The sequence below is a fragment of the Podarcis erhardii genome (genome assembly GCF_964252035.2).
Source record: "Podarcis erhardii genome assembly, chromosome: 13".
Taxonomy (NCBI): Eukaryota; Metazoa; Chordata; class Lepidosauria; order Squamata; family Lacertidae; genus Podarcis; species Podarcis erhardii.
In genome coordinates this window covers 23,192,623-23,208,333 of record NC_138502.1, presented here as the reverse complement: position 1 = coordinate 23,208,333, position 15,711 = coordinate 23,192,623, and the positions used below count along the sequence as shown (strand labels likewise).

Here is a 15,711-nt window from a genome sequence, read left to right as displayed (position 1 = left end):
ATAGATTTTCTGCTATTTCTGAAAATATAATTAAAAGATAATGAATGTCTTTGAAAGTACATTTATTTATTTATCAATTCATTACATTTATTATCCACCCATAAGTTATAACTGGGGTTCTCTGAGCAATGAACAATTTAAATGATTTAAAAATCACATAATCCAGTAACAGAATATTAAGTCCTTCTCTGATAGTTTTTAAACGATGAAGATTTAGCAGGTTTTAGTTTTTGAATTTGTGCTTTTAGATTAATCGTTGCATATTATTGACCAGGATGATGTTCTATACACATTTAGCCCACATTTGAACTATCCATTTAAAACAGTATCATACCACTAAACTATCATCACACAGCTACAATTCCCAGATTTCCCTGGAAATACGTATTCTTAAACCACTATCAGAGTTTAAATTCTGTGGAGGTAATAGGGGTATCATAACGACCCTTAGGACCCCTAACAAACTACAGCTCCCCAGATTCTTTGGGTGAATCTATAACTGTTAAAAGTTGTATAATACTGCTTTAATTGCATGGTGCAGATGGGATCTTGCTTGGAGTAAGACCAATTGAGTTCAACAGGTCTTCTGAGTAGACAGGAAAAGTTTTTAATGCTTTAAATTTTCAAAGGCATTATGATTCTGCAGTAGTTTGACTTCATCCCATTTTCTCTCCAGACAGATGGATGCCAACACCAGCAACAACAACAAATGTGCAAAAAAGAAGCACATTGAAATTGTATATATTTTCTAAAGATGGAGATGAAATTAACAACAACTGGATCCTTTAGATGGAGAATGAATGACACCCTATTTAGAGATGAAGAGATTTACAAGAAGGCCCAAAAAACATTGAAAGATTACTTTGAGATAAATTTGAGAACAGAAGTGGAGAAAAGAACAATTTGGGACGCTAGCAAAGCCGTGATGCGAGGTTTCCTAATCCAACAGAACTCCATAAAGAGGAAAAAACAAAATGAGAGGAAAGAAATTTTTTTAGAAAAAATGAGAGAAGGAGAAAAGAAATTGAGGTCTAAACCAAAGTCGCATGAGATTCTGAGAGAAATAAAGTATTATCAGATGCAATACATGGAATTGAAGAACCAAGAAATAGAATGGAAAATAAAGCAAATGAGACAAAAGACATTTGAATCAGCAGATAAATGTGGGAAACTTCTGTCATGGCAATTGAAAAAGAGGCAGAAATTGAACACTGTGACAAGTCTAGAAATCGACGGAAAGATCATCCACAAACCTAATGAGATAAGTAATTGTTTTCAAAGCTTTTTTAAGAAATTGTATGCACAAGGGCCAGTTAACGAACAAGAAATAGAAGAATTTATTAAAAAATATGGCCTACCAAAAATTTCAGAACAAAGTAAAATGATTCTGAATGAGAAAATAACAGAACAAGAAATAGAGGGTGCCATTCAGAATATGCAATTGGGAAAATCACCAGGACCAGATGGCTTGACGGCTAGATACTACAAAGCTCTGAAGGAATGGTTAATACAACCACTGAAGGAAGTCTGTAATGAAATTTTGGAGGGGAAAAAGGCACCTGAATCATGGAAAGAGGCTTTCATCTCACTTATACCGAAAACAGAGACTGAAAAGAACCAGGTCAGAAACTACCGCCCTATATCTTTACTTAATGTGGATTACAAAATTTTTGCAGACATTTTGGCAAAAAGACTGAAGAGAGTGTTGTTAGGGGAGATTCATAAGGACCAAACTGGCTTTCTCCCAGGGAGACATATGTCAGATAATGTGAGGAATATTATAGACATTTTGGAGTTGTTAGAAGTTGACATTAACAGGAAGGCTGTTTTGATTTTTGTGGACGCGGAGAAAGCCTTTGACAATATTTGTTGGAGTTTTATGAAGAAAAATCTCCAAGGGATGGGGGTAGGCCAAGGTTTTGAAAACGGTATAGGTGCAATATACTCTAAGCAAAAAGCAAAGCTAATTGTAAATAATGTGGTAACGGAAGAAATATCCATAGAAAAAGGTACACGGCAGGGATGCCCAATATCCCCTTTGCTTTTCATTTCAGTCCTGGAGGTTTTGTTAAACATGATTAGAAAGGACCAGTTGGTTAAAGGAGTTCAGGTCGGAGTCAGACACTACAAACTAAGAGCATTTGCAGATGACCTAGTATTGACCCTGCAACAGCCAGACACTAGTACCAAAAGAGTATTAGAATTAATTGAGATATTTGGTCAAGTAGCAGGATTTAAATTGAACAAACAAAAAACGAAAGTGCTGGAAAAAAATTTAACAATGGAGGAAAGAGAGAGATTTCAGAATGAAACAGGTTTGGAAATAACGAAAAAAGTGAAATACCTGGGGATAAACTTAACATCTAAGAATGTGAATTTATTTAAGGATAATTATGAAAAATGTTGGTTAGAAGTAAAGAAAGATCTAGAAATATGGTCAAGGTTGAGACTTTCCTTGTTAGGCCGAATTGCTACTATTAAGATGAATGTATTGCCTAGAATGTTATTTTTATTTCAGACGTTGCAGATCTTGGACAAGATGGACTGTTTCAAGAAGTGGCAGAAAGATATATCAAAATTTGTCTGGCAGGGCAAAAAGCCCAGAATAAAATTTAAGATCTTAACTGATGCAAAAGATAGAGGGGGGTTTGCCCTGCCGGACTTAAGACTTTATTATGAATCGGCAGCTTTCTGCTGGCTGAAACACTGGCTACTTCTTGAGAACACAGACATTTTGGATCTGGAAGGGTACGATAATAACTTTGGCTGGCATGCATACTTATGGTACGATAAGGCAAAGGTGTATAAAGGTTTCAAAAATCATATTGTTAGGAAAGCATTATATAATGTTTGGATCCGATATAAAGATCTGTTGGAAAGTAAAACTCCCAGGTGGCTGTCACCAATGGAAGCCAAGGAGGTGAAAAAACTTAATATGGATTCTAAATGGCCAAAATATTGTGAAATCTTAGAACATGATGGTGAAAGAGTTAAACTTCAGAGTTATGAGAAATTAAAGTCCAAAGTTCGAGATTGGTTGCACTATCATCAGATAAATGAGACATTTAAACAGGATAGGAAAATAGGATTTCAGAAAGAGAGGTCAAAATTAGAAACAGAACTGTTAGAACCCAATACTAAGAATTTGTCAAGAATGTATAATTTGCTGTTGAAATGGAATACACAGGATGAAACGGTGAAATCAGCTATGATTAAATGGGCACAAGACATCGGTCATGACATTATGTTTGCTGACTGGGAACAATTATGGACCACTGGTGTTAGATTTACCGCATGTAATGCTTTGAAAGAAAACATAATGAAAATGATCTAGAGGTGGTACATGACCCCAGTCAAGCTTGCAAAAATCTATCATTTGCCCAATAATAAATGTTGGAAATGTAATGAGACTGAAGGTACTTTTTACCACCTTTGGTGGACCTGCCCGAAGAATAAAGCTTTTTGGGAAATGATCTATAATGAAATTAAGAAAGTCCTTAAGTGGACCTTTCCTAAGAAACCTGAGGCTTTTCTCTTGGGCATGGTTGGCCAATTGGTGTTAAAGAGGGACAGGATTTTTTTTATGTATGCTAACACAGCAGCAAGAATTCTTCTGGCAAAGTATTGGAAGATGCAAGAACTACCTACTCTGGAAGAATGGCAAACAAAGGTGACGGACTTTATGGGACTGGCTGAGATGACTGGCAGAATCCGCGACCAGGGGAAGGAGACAGTGGAAGAGGACTGGAAGAAATTTAAAATATATCTTAAAAACTGTTGTAAAATTGAGGAGTGTTAAGATGTCAAGGGGTAAGAAGCAGAGAATTACAGCTGTAATTAACAAATTAAAGAAAACTTAATGAAAGGGAATTATAGATAAATTGACTAAAGGGTTCCTAAAGAATCGTAAAACAAGGATGCAGTGATGGGGAGGTATGGGGAAGTCGAAGGAAAGAAGGTGCATGAAAATAAGATTATGAAGTTATACATGTTTAAATGTTTTGTATGTTTTTGTTTTGTGTTTCGCTTGTCTTTATTATGTGTTTGGAAAAGGAATAAAAATTATTATTAAAAAAAAAAGAAATTGTATATATTTTCTAAAGTACACTACTCAAATATACATTTTATATGCACTTTCCTGAAATGATGTATTTTGTTCTCATCTACCATATATGTTTGTATATGCAATTTACGCAAAATAATAACTAAAAAAACTTACTTAATTCTGTTGAACATGGCCTAACTTGGGATGTCTTTGGCCCATAATTTTTCTTTACACTTGGGAAGCACATTCTCTAGTCTTAAGATTTGTGGCCTAACTGATTATGCCTACTCAGACACAGCCAAAATAAAAAGTGGGAACTTAATAATTTGCTCTTCTGTGAGGGTCTTTCAAAAAAATAGGGAGAATTGATGACAGTGATTAACTGCCAAGCCTATATTGTGTAGACATGTGCAGATTGATCTTGGTAAAGTTGCATCCACTCCAGCCCTGGTTGCCCTTTGATTGTGCAGCCATCAAAAGAGTGAAGACTTTGCGAGTTGTGGAGGGTTAGGGTGGGGCTATGGCCCCTCCTTCAGCTGTGTTTTAATGGGCAGAGAAAAAAGGGTTTAAAGGGTGTAGAATTTCAGTTTAAATGATAAGCCTCAGAGATGTATATTTTTTCTCTGAGTTAGTAGCAACAAGGAGGAAGCAGGGGCCTGAAGAGCATCATGTGGGTTGACTGTAAAGGCTGTAATAAAAAGAAAGAGCACATGGCAGATGCAAGCCTGCTGTGCCTGTGGGAGAAGCAAGTAATCCTCTTGGATTGTAATGCATTGAACATCTCCATCTAGGCTCAGGTTGTAGACATGTATAAATAAACCATATATATTAAAGATACCTGAGTCTCCACCATGCCTCATTGTCCAAAAAGAAACACAGACCCTGAGTAACTGCCCAGAACTCCTTGCATCCCACAATGTTTGGGGATATTGGGGTTGTGTGCATCAATGGTGAAAAATAGGGGGGGGGGTGGAATGTGTCCAGACCTTTTGCAACATACAGAACCATTTCACAGTATTTTTTCATACATACATATAGTTTGCTCAGAGATTGGCCACCATGGTTTCAAACAGAATTGGACACAAAAGTAGTTACTATAAAAGATGTGAAACCATTTGCTGAAATCTCCAGACTGATGGGAAATATATATATAGAAGGGGTGCATTATTGTACTTAATGAAAATATGGAGAGTAAAGAGCTGAACCAAAATTTGGAATTTTATTAACATCAGCAAATGATACAGGTTGAATAGGTGATATTTATAATTATTGAATTTGATACCCAAAGAGAACCATTTATGAGGAAATGGGCTAGAGAGTTACAAGAGGATCTTAGTATGGAGGAATGGATTTTGGTAAATTGTTGCTACAGATTACATCAGTAGAGTTGAAAAAAAAATTCCTATCTTGATCACTGAATTGGAACAAACAGCAGTCAGGTTTTCCGTGGATTTCTGTTCATTCCACTTTAGCACAGAAGAGCGGGTTTTCTGGAGGAAAGAAGCAGAGCAAAGGCAAAACTGCTTGGACCCAGAATGCTGCTCAGACCTGTGATTTCTAAGCAGGGGACAAGTAGAAGTGTGGAGAAGCCCTTAAATTGGGTATTACTCCTTTTTAAGTTTGCTCCAACTGCTAGATTCTCTCTGTGAAAGGATATACAAAGATAGCTATCCTATGCACATGAAGTTCATTTGAAGGAAGCTGGTGTATGTTAACCCAGTGTAATGTTACACTAGAACCAAACGCCATTCAGCAGCAAGGCTGGGCTGCTACTCTGCCTAAGCCTGACAGAAGGAAAGCAAACCTTTCAAATAGTCTTCTATGCAAGGGGCTATACCAAGTAACTGAGCTGAATGAGTTTAGGATTCAATCTAGACCCACTCCTCCACTATTACCCTAAAGGTCCATTGTAGATTTAATCCCAAGCATCGCTTATTTCTTTTCCCTATAAAATACTAGGACAAAAAAGTAAAAACCAAACCATTGCTTAAAGAAAGCAACAGAGAAAGCATTTTTTAAAAGATTACCTCAGACCTAAAAGTTTTGCCAGGGCAGCCTTGAGGTCCTTATTTCTGATGCTGTAAATTACTGGATTCAGCATGGGTGGAACCATGGAATATAGTATAGTAAACACCAAATCCAGTTGTGTGGCAGTGTTAGAGGTGGGTCTGAGGTAAGCAAAGCCTGCTGTAAGGAAAAATGTGGATAAGACAATGAGGTGGGGTAGACAAGTTGAGAAGGCCTTTCTTCTTCCCTCAGCTGAAGGGATTTTCAGAACAGCACTGAAGATGTGTACATAAGTAACAATGATGAAAATGAAGCAGCCAAACCCAATAGTAGTACTAAGCATAACAATTCCAATTTCAATTAGATACAAGTCAGAACACACAAGCTTAAGTAACTGTGGGATTTCACAGAAGAACTGATTGACAACATTGGAACAGAAGGGCATTGAAAACGTTCCACCGGTGTTTAAAACTGCATTTAGAAGACCACCAAACCACACACCAGCAACCATTTGGGTGCAAGCTCTCCTGTTCATTACCATTTCATATTGCAGGGGATCACAAATGGCAACGTACCGATCATATGCCATGACTGTAAGGAGGTAAACATCACATCCAACAAAGAGGAAGAACAAGAGGACTTGAACAACACATCCAAAATATGAAATGTGCCTTGTGTTCATGAGGGAATTGGCCATGGATTTGGGAATAATAACTGAAACAGAGCCAAGGTCCTGCATTGCCAAATTCACCAGAAAGAAGTACATTGGGGTGTGCAAGCGGTGGTCGAAAGCTACTGCCAAGATTATGAGAAGATTCCCTGTCACAGTTGCTAAGAACATTCCAAGGAAGAGAAAGAAGTGTAGCATCTGCAGTTCCTGAACTTCTGAGAATTCCAAGAGAAGAAACTCAGACACTGATGTTTGATTATCCATTTTTTACTTAATGTTAAGTAGCATGGCAACCCTGGAAGAAAACAACAACTCTGTATTTAATTCAGTTTGAAGCAGTTTAATGAATAAATATCAAACCATTCATGAACACACAATTAGAACATGTCACACTAAATTTATAACTATCATATGTTCAACACTAAATCATCTAGCTTTTCTTTGTGGCTTATGGATATTTTGAGGGCCCATGTGAAGTGCGCCTTGGTCACTGAGGGATGGGCTTCATGAAGGAGAAGTTTATTGATTAGAGATAATAGTAGGTTTTCACAAAGGAATTGGTTGTACATCCTGAATCACCCAACCCACAGGAGATTATTCCTTCAGTGTTGATGTTGGGTGGCGTTTCTGTGCACTGCTCTGGTTTGCCAGAAGCGGCTTAGTCATGCTGGCCATATGACCCGGAAGCTGTACGCCGGCTCCCTCAGCCAATAAAGCGAGATGAACGCCGCACCCCCAGAGTCGGTCATGACTGGACCTAATGGTCAAGGGTCCCTTTACCTTTATGAGGTGTATCATTTCTCTAAAATCCCTCCAGAATGCCATCTTAGGGTGTTCTATGACTGGTTGACACCCATCCGGGAATTCGGAAAGAATACATTCCCCCTGAATCTCTTTAAGGGGGTACCCTGAAAATTTGACCCATGTATTGGAAGTGGTATTTCAAGTCACCACTATACCAGACTAAGGAGCCCGCACAATGCCCTTTTCTGCCACCCGAGTTGGCCCCACCATGTTCTGCCTTTCTGATTTTCAGCAACAATGGGGCCTCTGTGCATCCCATTGTATTATACTGTTAGTGTAGCTTCCCATCATGCACTGTAGCACTATGGTTCATTAAAATGTTCACTTTATTTGGGCTGTTTAGGAGATGCTGTTTCATTATCTAAAGGGTACGGATATTCTTAGCCCAAAATAGAGCTTGAAATAAAATACGTGTTTGCTGATGTATTTTGCTATGTATTCCCAAACAGTTTTTAATGATGCTCAGTTCCCAGAGAAGCACTGTAGGTCTCAGGTTGTTCTTGTTTCCCTTTCACACAATAAAGGGAATATTGGCATTACTTAAAGACTATTGCTATGTCTCCCTTCCCAGTCTTACTAAAGATGTAGAGGAGGATGTATTCAAAGAGTATGAAGAAGAGATGCAGCTTCCCTCCCCATTCATGCAAAATGGAATTGGAGAATTCTGAGAGCTTAGACTTTGTACTCAGTTAAATTTTGCTTGTATAATTCTAATTAATGTTCTATAAAGAGTCCCTCAGTTGGTCACAAACTTTCAGGATAACATAAAATAAACACATATGTAGTTCCTTAAGGTTGGATTGTAGTCACCAAAGGCTATAATAAAGTCTTTTAAATAATGCAGATTAATATGTTTCCACTTGGATGACATATGACTACCCCTCTGGAAATAATCTGAATACTGCGTGTTGTAAAAAATAGAATTAATCAGTGTAAGAGCCAGTATCTCATATTTGGTTTTCAGATTATAGTACTGTTTATCTTACCAAATGAAACTATCCCATTAGCAGTTCCTCTATAGGCAAATCACATGCTCTGATTTAAGTGGGACAATCATTTCGAGAGAAGAAATGTAGGGATTTGATGACTAGTTAGTTAGTTAGTTTGTTAAAGAAAGACATAAATGTCCAGTCATTCAAGGTAAAATGATATTAATAACTTACTATTTTTCTTCATGTCAGCTTTCCCTCCCAAATTATGATGTGTCTTCCTCTCTGTTGTCTTTAGATGTCCATCTATCCATATGGGCATAGCTGCAATTTTATTTATGTTCTCTCACCCCGCTCCATTGCCTCCCACCCTCCAAGGCAGTGAAAAGTCTGTTTTCATTGGCAGTACAAAATTGCCACTATATTGTTATGTTTGTTGTGTTCCCTGGCACATGCTCCCAAGAGTTCAACACAACTGGGCAAAGAACTCCCCCAAGGAAAATAGATTTTCCGCTATTTCTGAAAATATAATTAATAGATAATGAATGTATGCGAGAGTACACAAACATTTATTTATTTATTTATTTATTTATTTATCAATTCATTACATTTATTTGCAGGATACATTTAAAACAGTATCAGACCACTAAGCACACTGCGAAGCTCCCTTGCGTAATAATTTTCTTTTTTTTCTTTTTTCTTTTTTTTCTTCTTGATGCTGTTGTTGATTTCCTTTTGTATGATCTTGTGGTGTTCTGTGTCACTGGCTTTTGCCGCAATAAAACTTGACTTGACTTGACTTGACCACTAAGCAATAGCTACAATTTCCACATTTCCCTGGAAATAGGGCTTGTTTAACCACTTTTAGAGTTCAAACTTTGTGAAGGGAATATGGGTCTCCCAACAACTCTCAGCAGCCCTAAAAAAACTACAGAATTCTTTGACTGGTTAAAGTGGTATAATAACACAATGTAAATTTTAGCCCTTTAATCCACATATATTCCCACTGTTCCAGCTGAGATTTTCCATGAGGTCCAGAGGCTTGTCACTCTCAGGAGCTTGTCCTACACTCAAGTATGATCCTGGCAGAGACACATGCCTGACTGGCATGTTCTCTCTCCTGGTCTTTCGTTCGGGAGCTTCAGAAGCTTTCTTCTGCCTGAACATCACCGTGACCGATGCCAATAGTCATCGGCACACTTAGGGATCCTCAGAGTGTTTGCAGTTTGCGTAACAGACCTCAGCAACTCAGCATTTTGGCTAATCTACTTTATTTACATATAAGCACACACAGAGCACTGCAACATGGCTCCCTCTCTCTCTAGCATCAGACAGCAAAGAGAAAAAGAACAAAGGACAATTGTCCCACTTTACGGAACACAGTAACCCAAACATCCTGTCTCCATCACTTTCCACTCTGTGGAGTCAAACATACACCGTCATGTGATAGACAAAAATCCCATGACTGAAATCATGGAGCAGGAATTGTAACAGTCACATCAGATATGAGGGATGGGGCTCTGGAGCATGTGGAGGCCAACTGTGAATGGTTTGCTTAATACTTTGAGAGTAATCTCACTCAACTTCATAGAGACTTGAATATCACAACTGTGGCAGTTCCATTTGAGGTGTCTAATATCTTATGTGTCCGAGGTAGAGATGGGAAATGTAACCTGGCTGTCCTACTAGATCTCTCAACAGCTTTTGATATTATTGAACATGGTGTTCTGCTGAACCAGCTCTGTGGGATGCTATCATGGACACTGTCACAGTGGCAACATTTCTACTTGCAAGGTAATGTCCAGAGATGTTATGGTGTCCTGCAGGGCACTTTTTTTTCTTCTTCTGGTGGTTTATGAAGCTAGAAATTCCATTAACTTGCATTGCAAAACCAAAATGGCCACAACATTTTGTTTTTCCACAAGCTACAGTGTGCCAGTGTGGTGTAGTGGTTAAGAGCGGTAGTCACGTTATCTGGGGAACCAGGTTCGTGTCTCCGCTCCTCCACATGCAGCTGCTGGGTGATCTTGGGCCAGTCACATTTCTTTGAAGTCTCTCAGCCCCACTCACCTCACAGAGTGTTTGTTGTGGGGGAGGAAGGGAAAGGAGAATGTTAGCCACTTTGAGACTCCTTAAAGGGAGTGAAAGGCGGGATATCAAATCCAAACTCTTCTTCTTCTTCTTCTACCATTATCACCCATTACTGAAGCCTTTGGTCCTTTCTGTAACAGTAGTAGCCCCAGATCTTACAACAGATAGTTGCAAAGGCAAATGCTTGAGACCAGTAAAACAATGATATGAATAGTTTATAATCAGATTTCCTATGCATGTCACCTTACGCCATAGCTCAGTGGTCGGCCACATGCTTTTTATTCAGCAGGTCTCAGGTTCCTCAGCATCTAGAAGTTGACTAGAAAAGATCCCCATCTTAAACCCTGTATATTGTCTATGAGTCATTGTATGCAATGTTGATTGTTTTGAATGCTATGCCATTGTCAGAAACTCCTACAGATAAAGTTTCTCTTAATTATGTTAGGAGAACATAGATTGTAAAATTAATTTTTCTACACACCTGCAGTCATGGCTTGAAGTGGCTTACTAAGGCCAAGTCCTCAGGGAAATTAAGATCATATTAATAAACCACCTCCTGATGGTTGTGTTAAACTCTCACTGCCAGTAAAGATATGATTTTCCTGCCTCAGCAAGAGCAGGGGAACACTTATAATGCATCTTAGCACACTGGGAAACACTTAGTTCTGGGAGCAGAAAGTGTATGAGAAGCGAATAGAAATCTATGGAATAAATGTAAGTCATTTATTTACTTAATACTTTAGAAAGTGGCAGATATATACTGCACTTTTTTCAAATTCAATATATAAAAAATGTCATTCTTTGCATTGGGATACATTTTAGGTATCGCAGAAATACAGAGGACTTGTACAGCAGAGACAGATTAGATTTAGATTAGATTTATTAAATTTATACATTGTGTCTTTTGATGCTATTTACAGGTTACTACTGGACTGCTAGAGCAGCTAGCTTTTTAACATTCTGTCATTATAACCTTAATAATTCTGTTAATCATAAATCAAGGCAATTAGTGAATATCCTGTCTGACAAGGGATACAATGTAATGGAATTTCAGGATATTCTGGTGAAAAATGTCTGTGTAATAAATGTTTTTTATCCAACTGTAAACATCCTGCTTTTGGTGCCATGTTTGTGCTCAATCAAAACACACTGTACACTTCAACAATACTGCAGGGTTTGTTACACAAATGATGGGTGTTCATAAACTTTTGAGATCTCGAACTTCTTGCCTTAATGAAGCATTTAATGAAAGGTACATGTTATCCAGTATATGTCTCAAAGTTATTCAGGGATGTCTTCAATCAAAAGAGGTAGGGAATTATGCTGGGATGATCAAAGGGAAAAGTAGGTGCACGGGGACTAAATTGTAAGGGAGCATAATATGCAAGACTGTAAAACAGAGCTGAGGAACCTGTGAAACTCTGGGTGTTTCTAGATTACGATGCTCATAATTCCTGACCACGCTGGTTGGCAATGATGGGAGTCCATCCAACAAGATCAGGAGGGTCACAAATTCCTCATCCCTGCTGTAGAACATGCTTACTGCTTACATAGTGCATAGGCTATGTAGGAAACTTAGTTTGCAGGTTTCTGCTTTGTAGCACATTGTAAATTTGTACGTGGCTTACCTCTATACTTAAACTGAAGTCTGTGTACCTATAATCTGCTCTCATTTACATTGCTTATTTTTACTTCACCATTCAGCCAATATGGCAGTGCAGCTAAGAAGTGGTAAAGCCTGAATGGTTTGAATGGCCCAGCAACAGCCTTGTGAACAAAGTCTTGCCTTGCTTTTCTTACTATTTTGTTCTGTTACAATGTAGGAAATGCCTGTTTGTGAGGGGCAGAATACGTGTGTGTGTGTGTGTGTGTGTGTGTATGTGAAGTGTATGCATAGAGTTGTTGAGTTTTTAATTAATAACTGTTGTGATGATAAACCAGAAAAGTAAAGCTTTCGGTTGACAATTTTAATCCAAGCACTCTCATGACTATCTTGTGATACTAAGGGTAGTAGGCTGGTGGGGTTTAAATTTAGTGAAAGCCAATAATTAAATGTCCTACACCAAATCTGTAATTCAGCAGAGAGGAGATTAGCCTCTAAGCTCAATGGAGCATTTGGAACACAGAATGGAAGAGGAAAAAATTGCTTTAGGAACTCAGACTGAACAGCTTGTGTAGATCCAAGGTGAGTGCCTGGGCAAATCTGAGCCCCATATAATAAATGTGCTATGGGTTTAGCTTTAAACACTTCAAATGCTGATGGTATGTGATTGCCAACTTTTGTACAGAAAACGTGTGTCAGAATTTTGGTGCTTTGATACTTTTTTTCCCTTTGCATATTTCTGATGTGCTCCCCATGACCCTGTTGACTGAAAAATAAGGCCAAGGTATTTAAAACTTTTAACTTGTTTGATCAACTGATTATCCATATACCATCTATGGGCCCTATAGTTTCTTGAAAACACCATGGCATTCCTTTTCTTGTAATTCACAGCCCACTGTTCTCTTTGGCAGTATCCTGTGAATGCCCTCATCAATCTTTTTAGACCCACTTTTGTTTGAGATAGAAAGACTGCATCATCTGCATATAATAATATAGAGATGGCTTTTGTGGCCAATTGAGGGACATGATACTTTGGGGATGTTAACTCTGGACAATATTTATATATAAATTAAACAGTGTGGGAGCTAGGATGCAACCATGATTAACTTCCTTTGTGGCTGCTACAGATACTATGGACTGTCCATTTGTAGAGCAACACATTTTCAGCACAGTGTTTTTTAAGGAAACGCCCAAAATTGCTGAGGGGTTTTTTTAGGAAGTTGCTTAACACAAAACGCCTTTGAAATACCAGTAATGGGACATATGGCAGCCTGTCTCATCAAATTTGAATGAAATGAGTGTTATGTGGGGCTGTTTTTACCCCAAATGAGGTTTGGGGACTGTTAAGGTGCCCATATTCAAATGCTGAAAGAAGTTTAACTTATAATAAAAGCTCAAGGTTCTGAGTGTTTAGAAAACCAAAGTAAACCCATATTAAATGAGTAGCAGAACACTGATGTTAAGGAAGCAGTGGTGAGTCACTATCTCTTATAATAACACATCATTAAAGTTTTCATGTATTGAAAGGTTCACTTCTAAAACTTGTGGCTTATTTCCCTTATCTTTTTTTCTTCCCCTAACTCTCTTCTGAATTAAGTAAATCTTGCTTAGTAAGTTATAACAGTTATCTTTCTATTTTGTTCCAGAGGTTGCAAGGATCTTAGTCATTTGTTTTTAGAAAAAATGGATAATCAATCTTCCATTTCTGGATTTCTCCTTCTTGAATTCTCAGCCGTCCGGGAGCAGCAGATTCTACACTTCTCTCTGTTCCTGATATTGTACCTAGCAATTGTCTCAGGGAATCTCCTCATCATCTCTGCAGTAGTCTTTGACCACCACCTGCACACCCCTATGTACTTCTTCCTAATGAATTTGGCCATCCAGGATCTTGGCTCCGTTTCTGCCATCATACCCAAATCAATGGCTAATTCTTTCCACAATACTACATACATTTCTTATTCTGGATGTGTGGCTCAAGTGTTCTGTTTTGTTTCCTTTGTGGGATCGGATTTCTTTCTCCTCACAGTCATGGCATATGATCGCTATGTTGCCATTTGCAACCCACTACAATACGAAATGGTGATGAACAAGGCAGCCTGCACACAAATGGTTGCTGGTGTTTGGATCACTGGTCTTTTCTATGGCACATTGCACACTGGGGGGACCTTTGCAGTACAGTTTTGCTCCGATATTGTCAATCAATTCTACTGCGAAATCCCAGAGTTACTAAAGGTTTCCTGCTCTGACTCATATCTAGCTGAAGTTGTCATTCTTGTGATCAGTGCAGTTATAGAGTTAGGCTGTTTTTTCTTCATTGTTGCAACGTATGCACTAATCTTCACTGCAGTGCTGAGAATCCCCTCCACCCAGGGAAGGCAAAAAGCCTTCTCCACCTGTCTTCCACACCTCACTGTATTTTCTGTATTTATATTTACTGGGTGGTTTGCCTACCTAAGACCACCTTCTGATACACCATCTGGTCTGGATTTGGCATTAACTGTGATATATACCTTTGTTCCACCCATGTTGAACCCAGTGATCTATAGCATGAGAAACAAAGATATCCAGATTGCCCTAGCAAAGCTGTCAGCTTCACTGTCCTCTTTTTGCATGTAACTGTGGATTTTGTGTTTGCTTAAATACCTTCATTTGTGTGGAAGGCAGTTTAAAAAATAATTAAGCTGGAGATATGGATGAAATAGATGCAAAACCTGGCTCTTTTGTTTGAGGAACTGGTGACTCTTTTTGCTTTTTAAATCTAATTCCAACATTGTACACACATAAATCATGAAACAGGGTATGACTAACAAAAATGGGTTATGACAGGAATACTAAACCTATTATTTTATGCTACAAAATAAGAATTCATTGTCATTAGCCAGTAAAATGAATTCTTCAACAAAGCAACTTGGAAAACATAGAATAATAGTAGTGCCTGCTTATCGACTTCATATTGCAATATATGTTGTACGTATTTCCCGTCCGTGTGTTGTTTCATTTGTATATTTATTAAAATGACACCGTACAGTGTAAAAATTATCTTTCGCCCCTCTTCCCTCACCACCTTCACTTTTGGCAAATCGGATCCTCCTATTCGAGGGTCTGCATTGTGCACAGGTTCAGGGCAATCGTCACCTCTTAGCAATCGTCACAACTTTATAAGGTTTGGTGGTTAGGCATTGGCTTAGTGAGATGTGGGGGAGGGGTGGTGCAGCCATCACCTGCCCCTCCAGGTACAAGGGTATTCCATTAGAGGAATCTGTGGGTCTGGATCTCGTCCAAAGTCAGCTTGAGGGGCTAGGGCCATGCCAGGACCCAACGGGAACCCCGGGGTGAGCTTCAGTTGGTCGCCATTGACGTAGCTCTCTTGGTTGGTGGTTTACCCTTTCAGACTTCCTGCAAGGTGGGCAGGAGTCAGTTATAGTTATTGCCAGTACCACTCACATTTTTGTAATCAATAAAGTTGTGGCCTAAATTTTGCCCATTAACCTTTAAACTAAAATTCTGTGTCATTGTGTTTTTATTATTCCTGGGGGGTGTGCCTGGGTCTTTACGCACAACA

At 38.6% G+C, this 15,711-nt stretch overlaps 2 protein-coding genes across 2 annotated transcripts; one reads left to right on the top strand and one right to left on the bottom strand.

Annotated features, from left to right (window-relative positions):
- Window positions 1-6,068: 6,068 nt before the first annotated feature.
- On the bottom strand, window positions 6,069-6,986 carry LOC309327545 (olfactory receptor 14J1-like; the record flags this gene model as incomplete). Its single annotated transcript, XM_081836842.1, has 1 exon — window positions 6,069-6,986. The coding sequence occupies one exon, from the start codon at window positions 6,984-6,986 to the stop codon at window positions 6,069-6,071; it is 918 nt and encodes a 305-aa protein (XP_081692968.1).
- Window positions 6,987-13,832: 6,846 nt separating this feature from the next.
- Window positions 13,833-14,765, top strand: LOC309326958 (olfactory receptor 14A16-like; the record flags this gene model as incomplete). Its single annotated transcript, XM_081835986.1, has 1 exon — window positions 13,833-14,765. The coding sequence occupies one exon, from the start codon at window positions 13,833-13,835 to the stop codon at window positions 14,763-14,765; it is 933 nt and encodes a 310-aa protein (XP_081692112.1).
- Window positions 14,766-15,711: the final 946 nt, after the last annotated feature.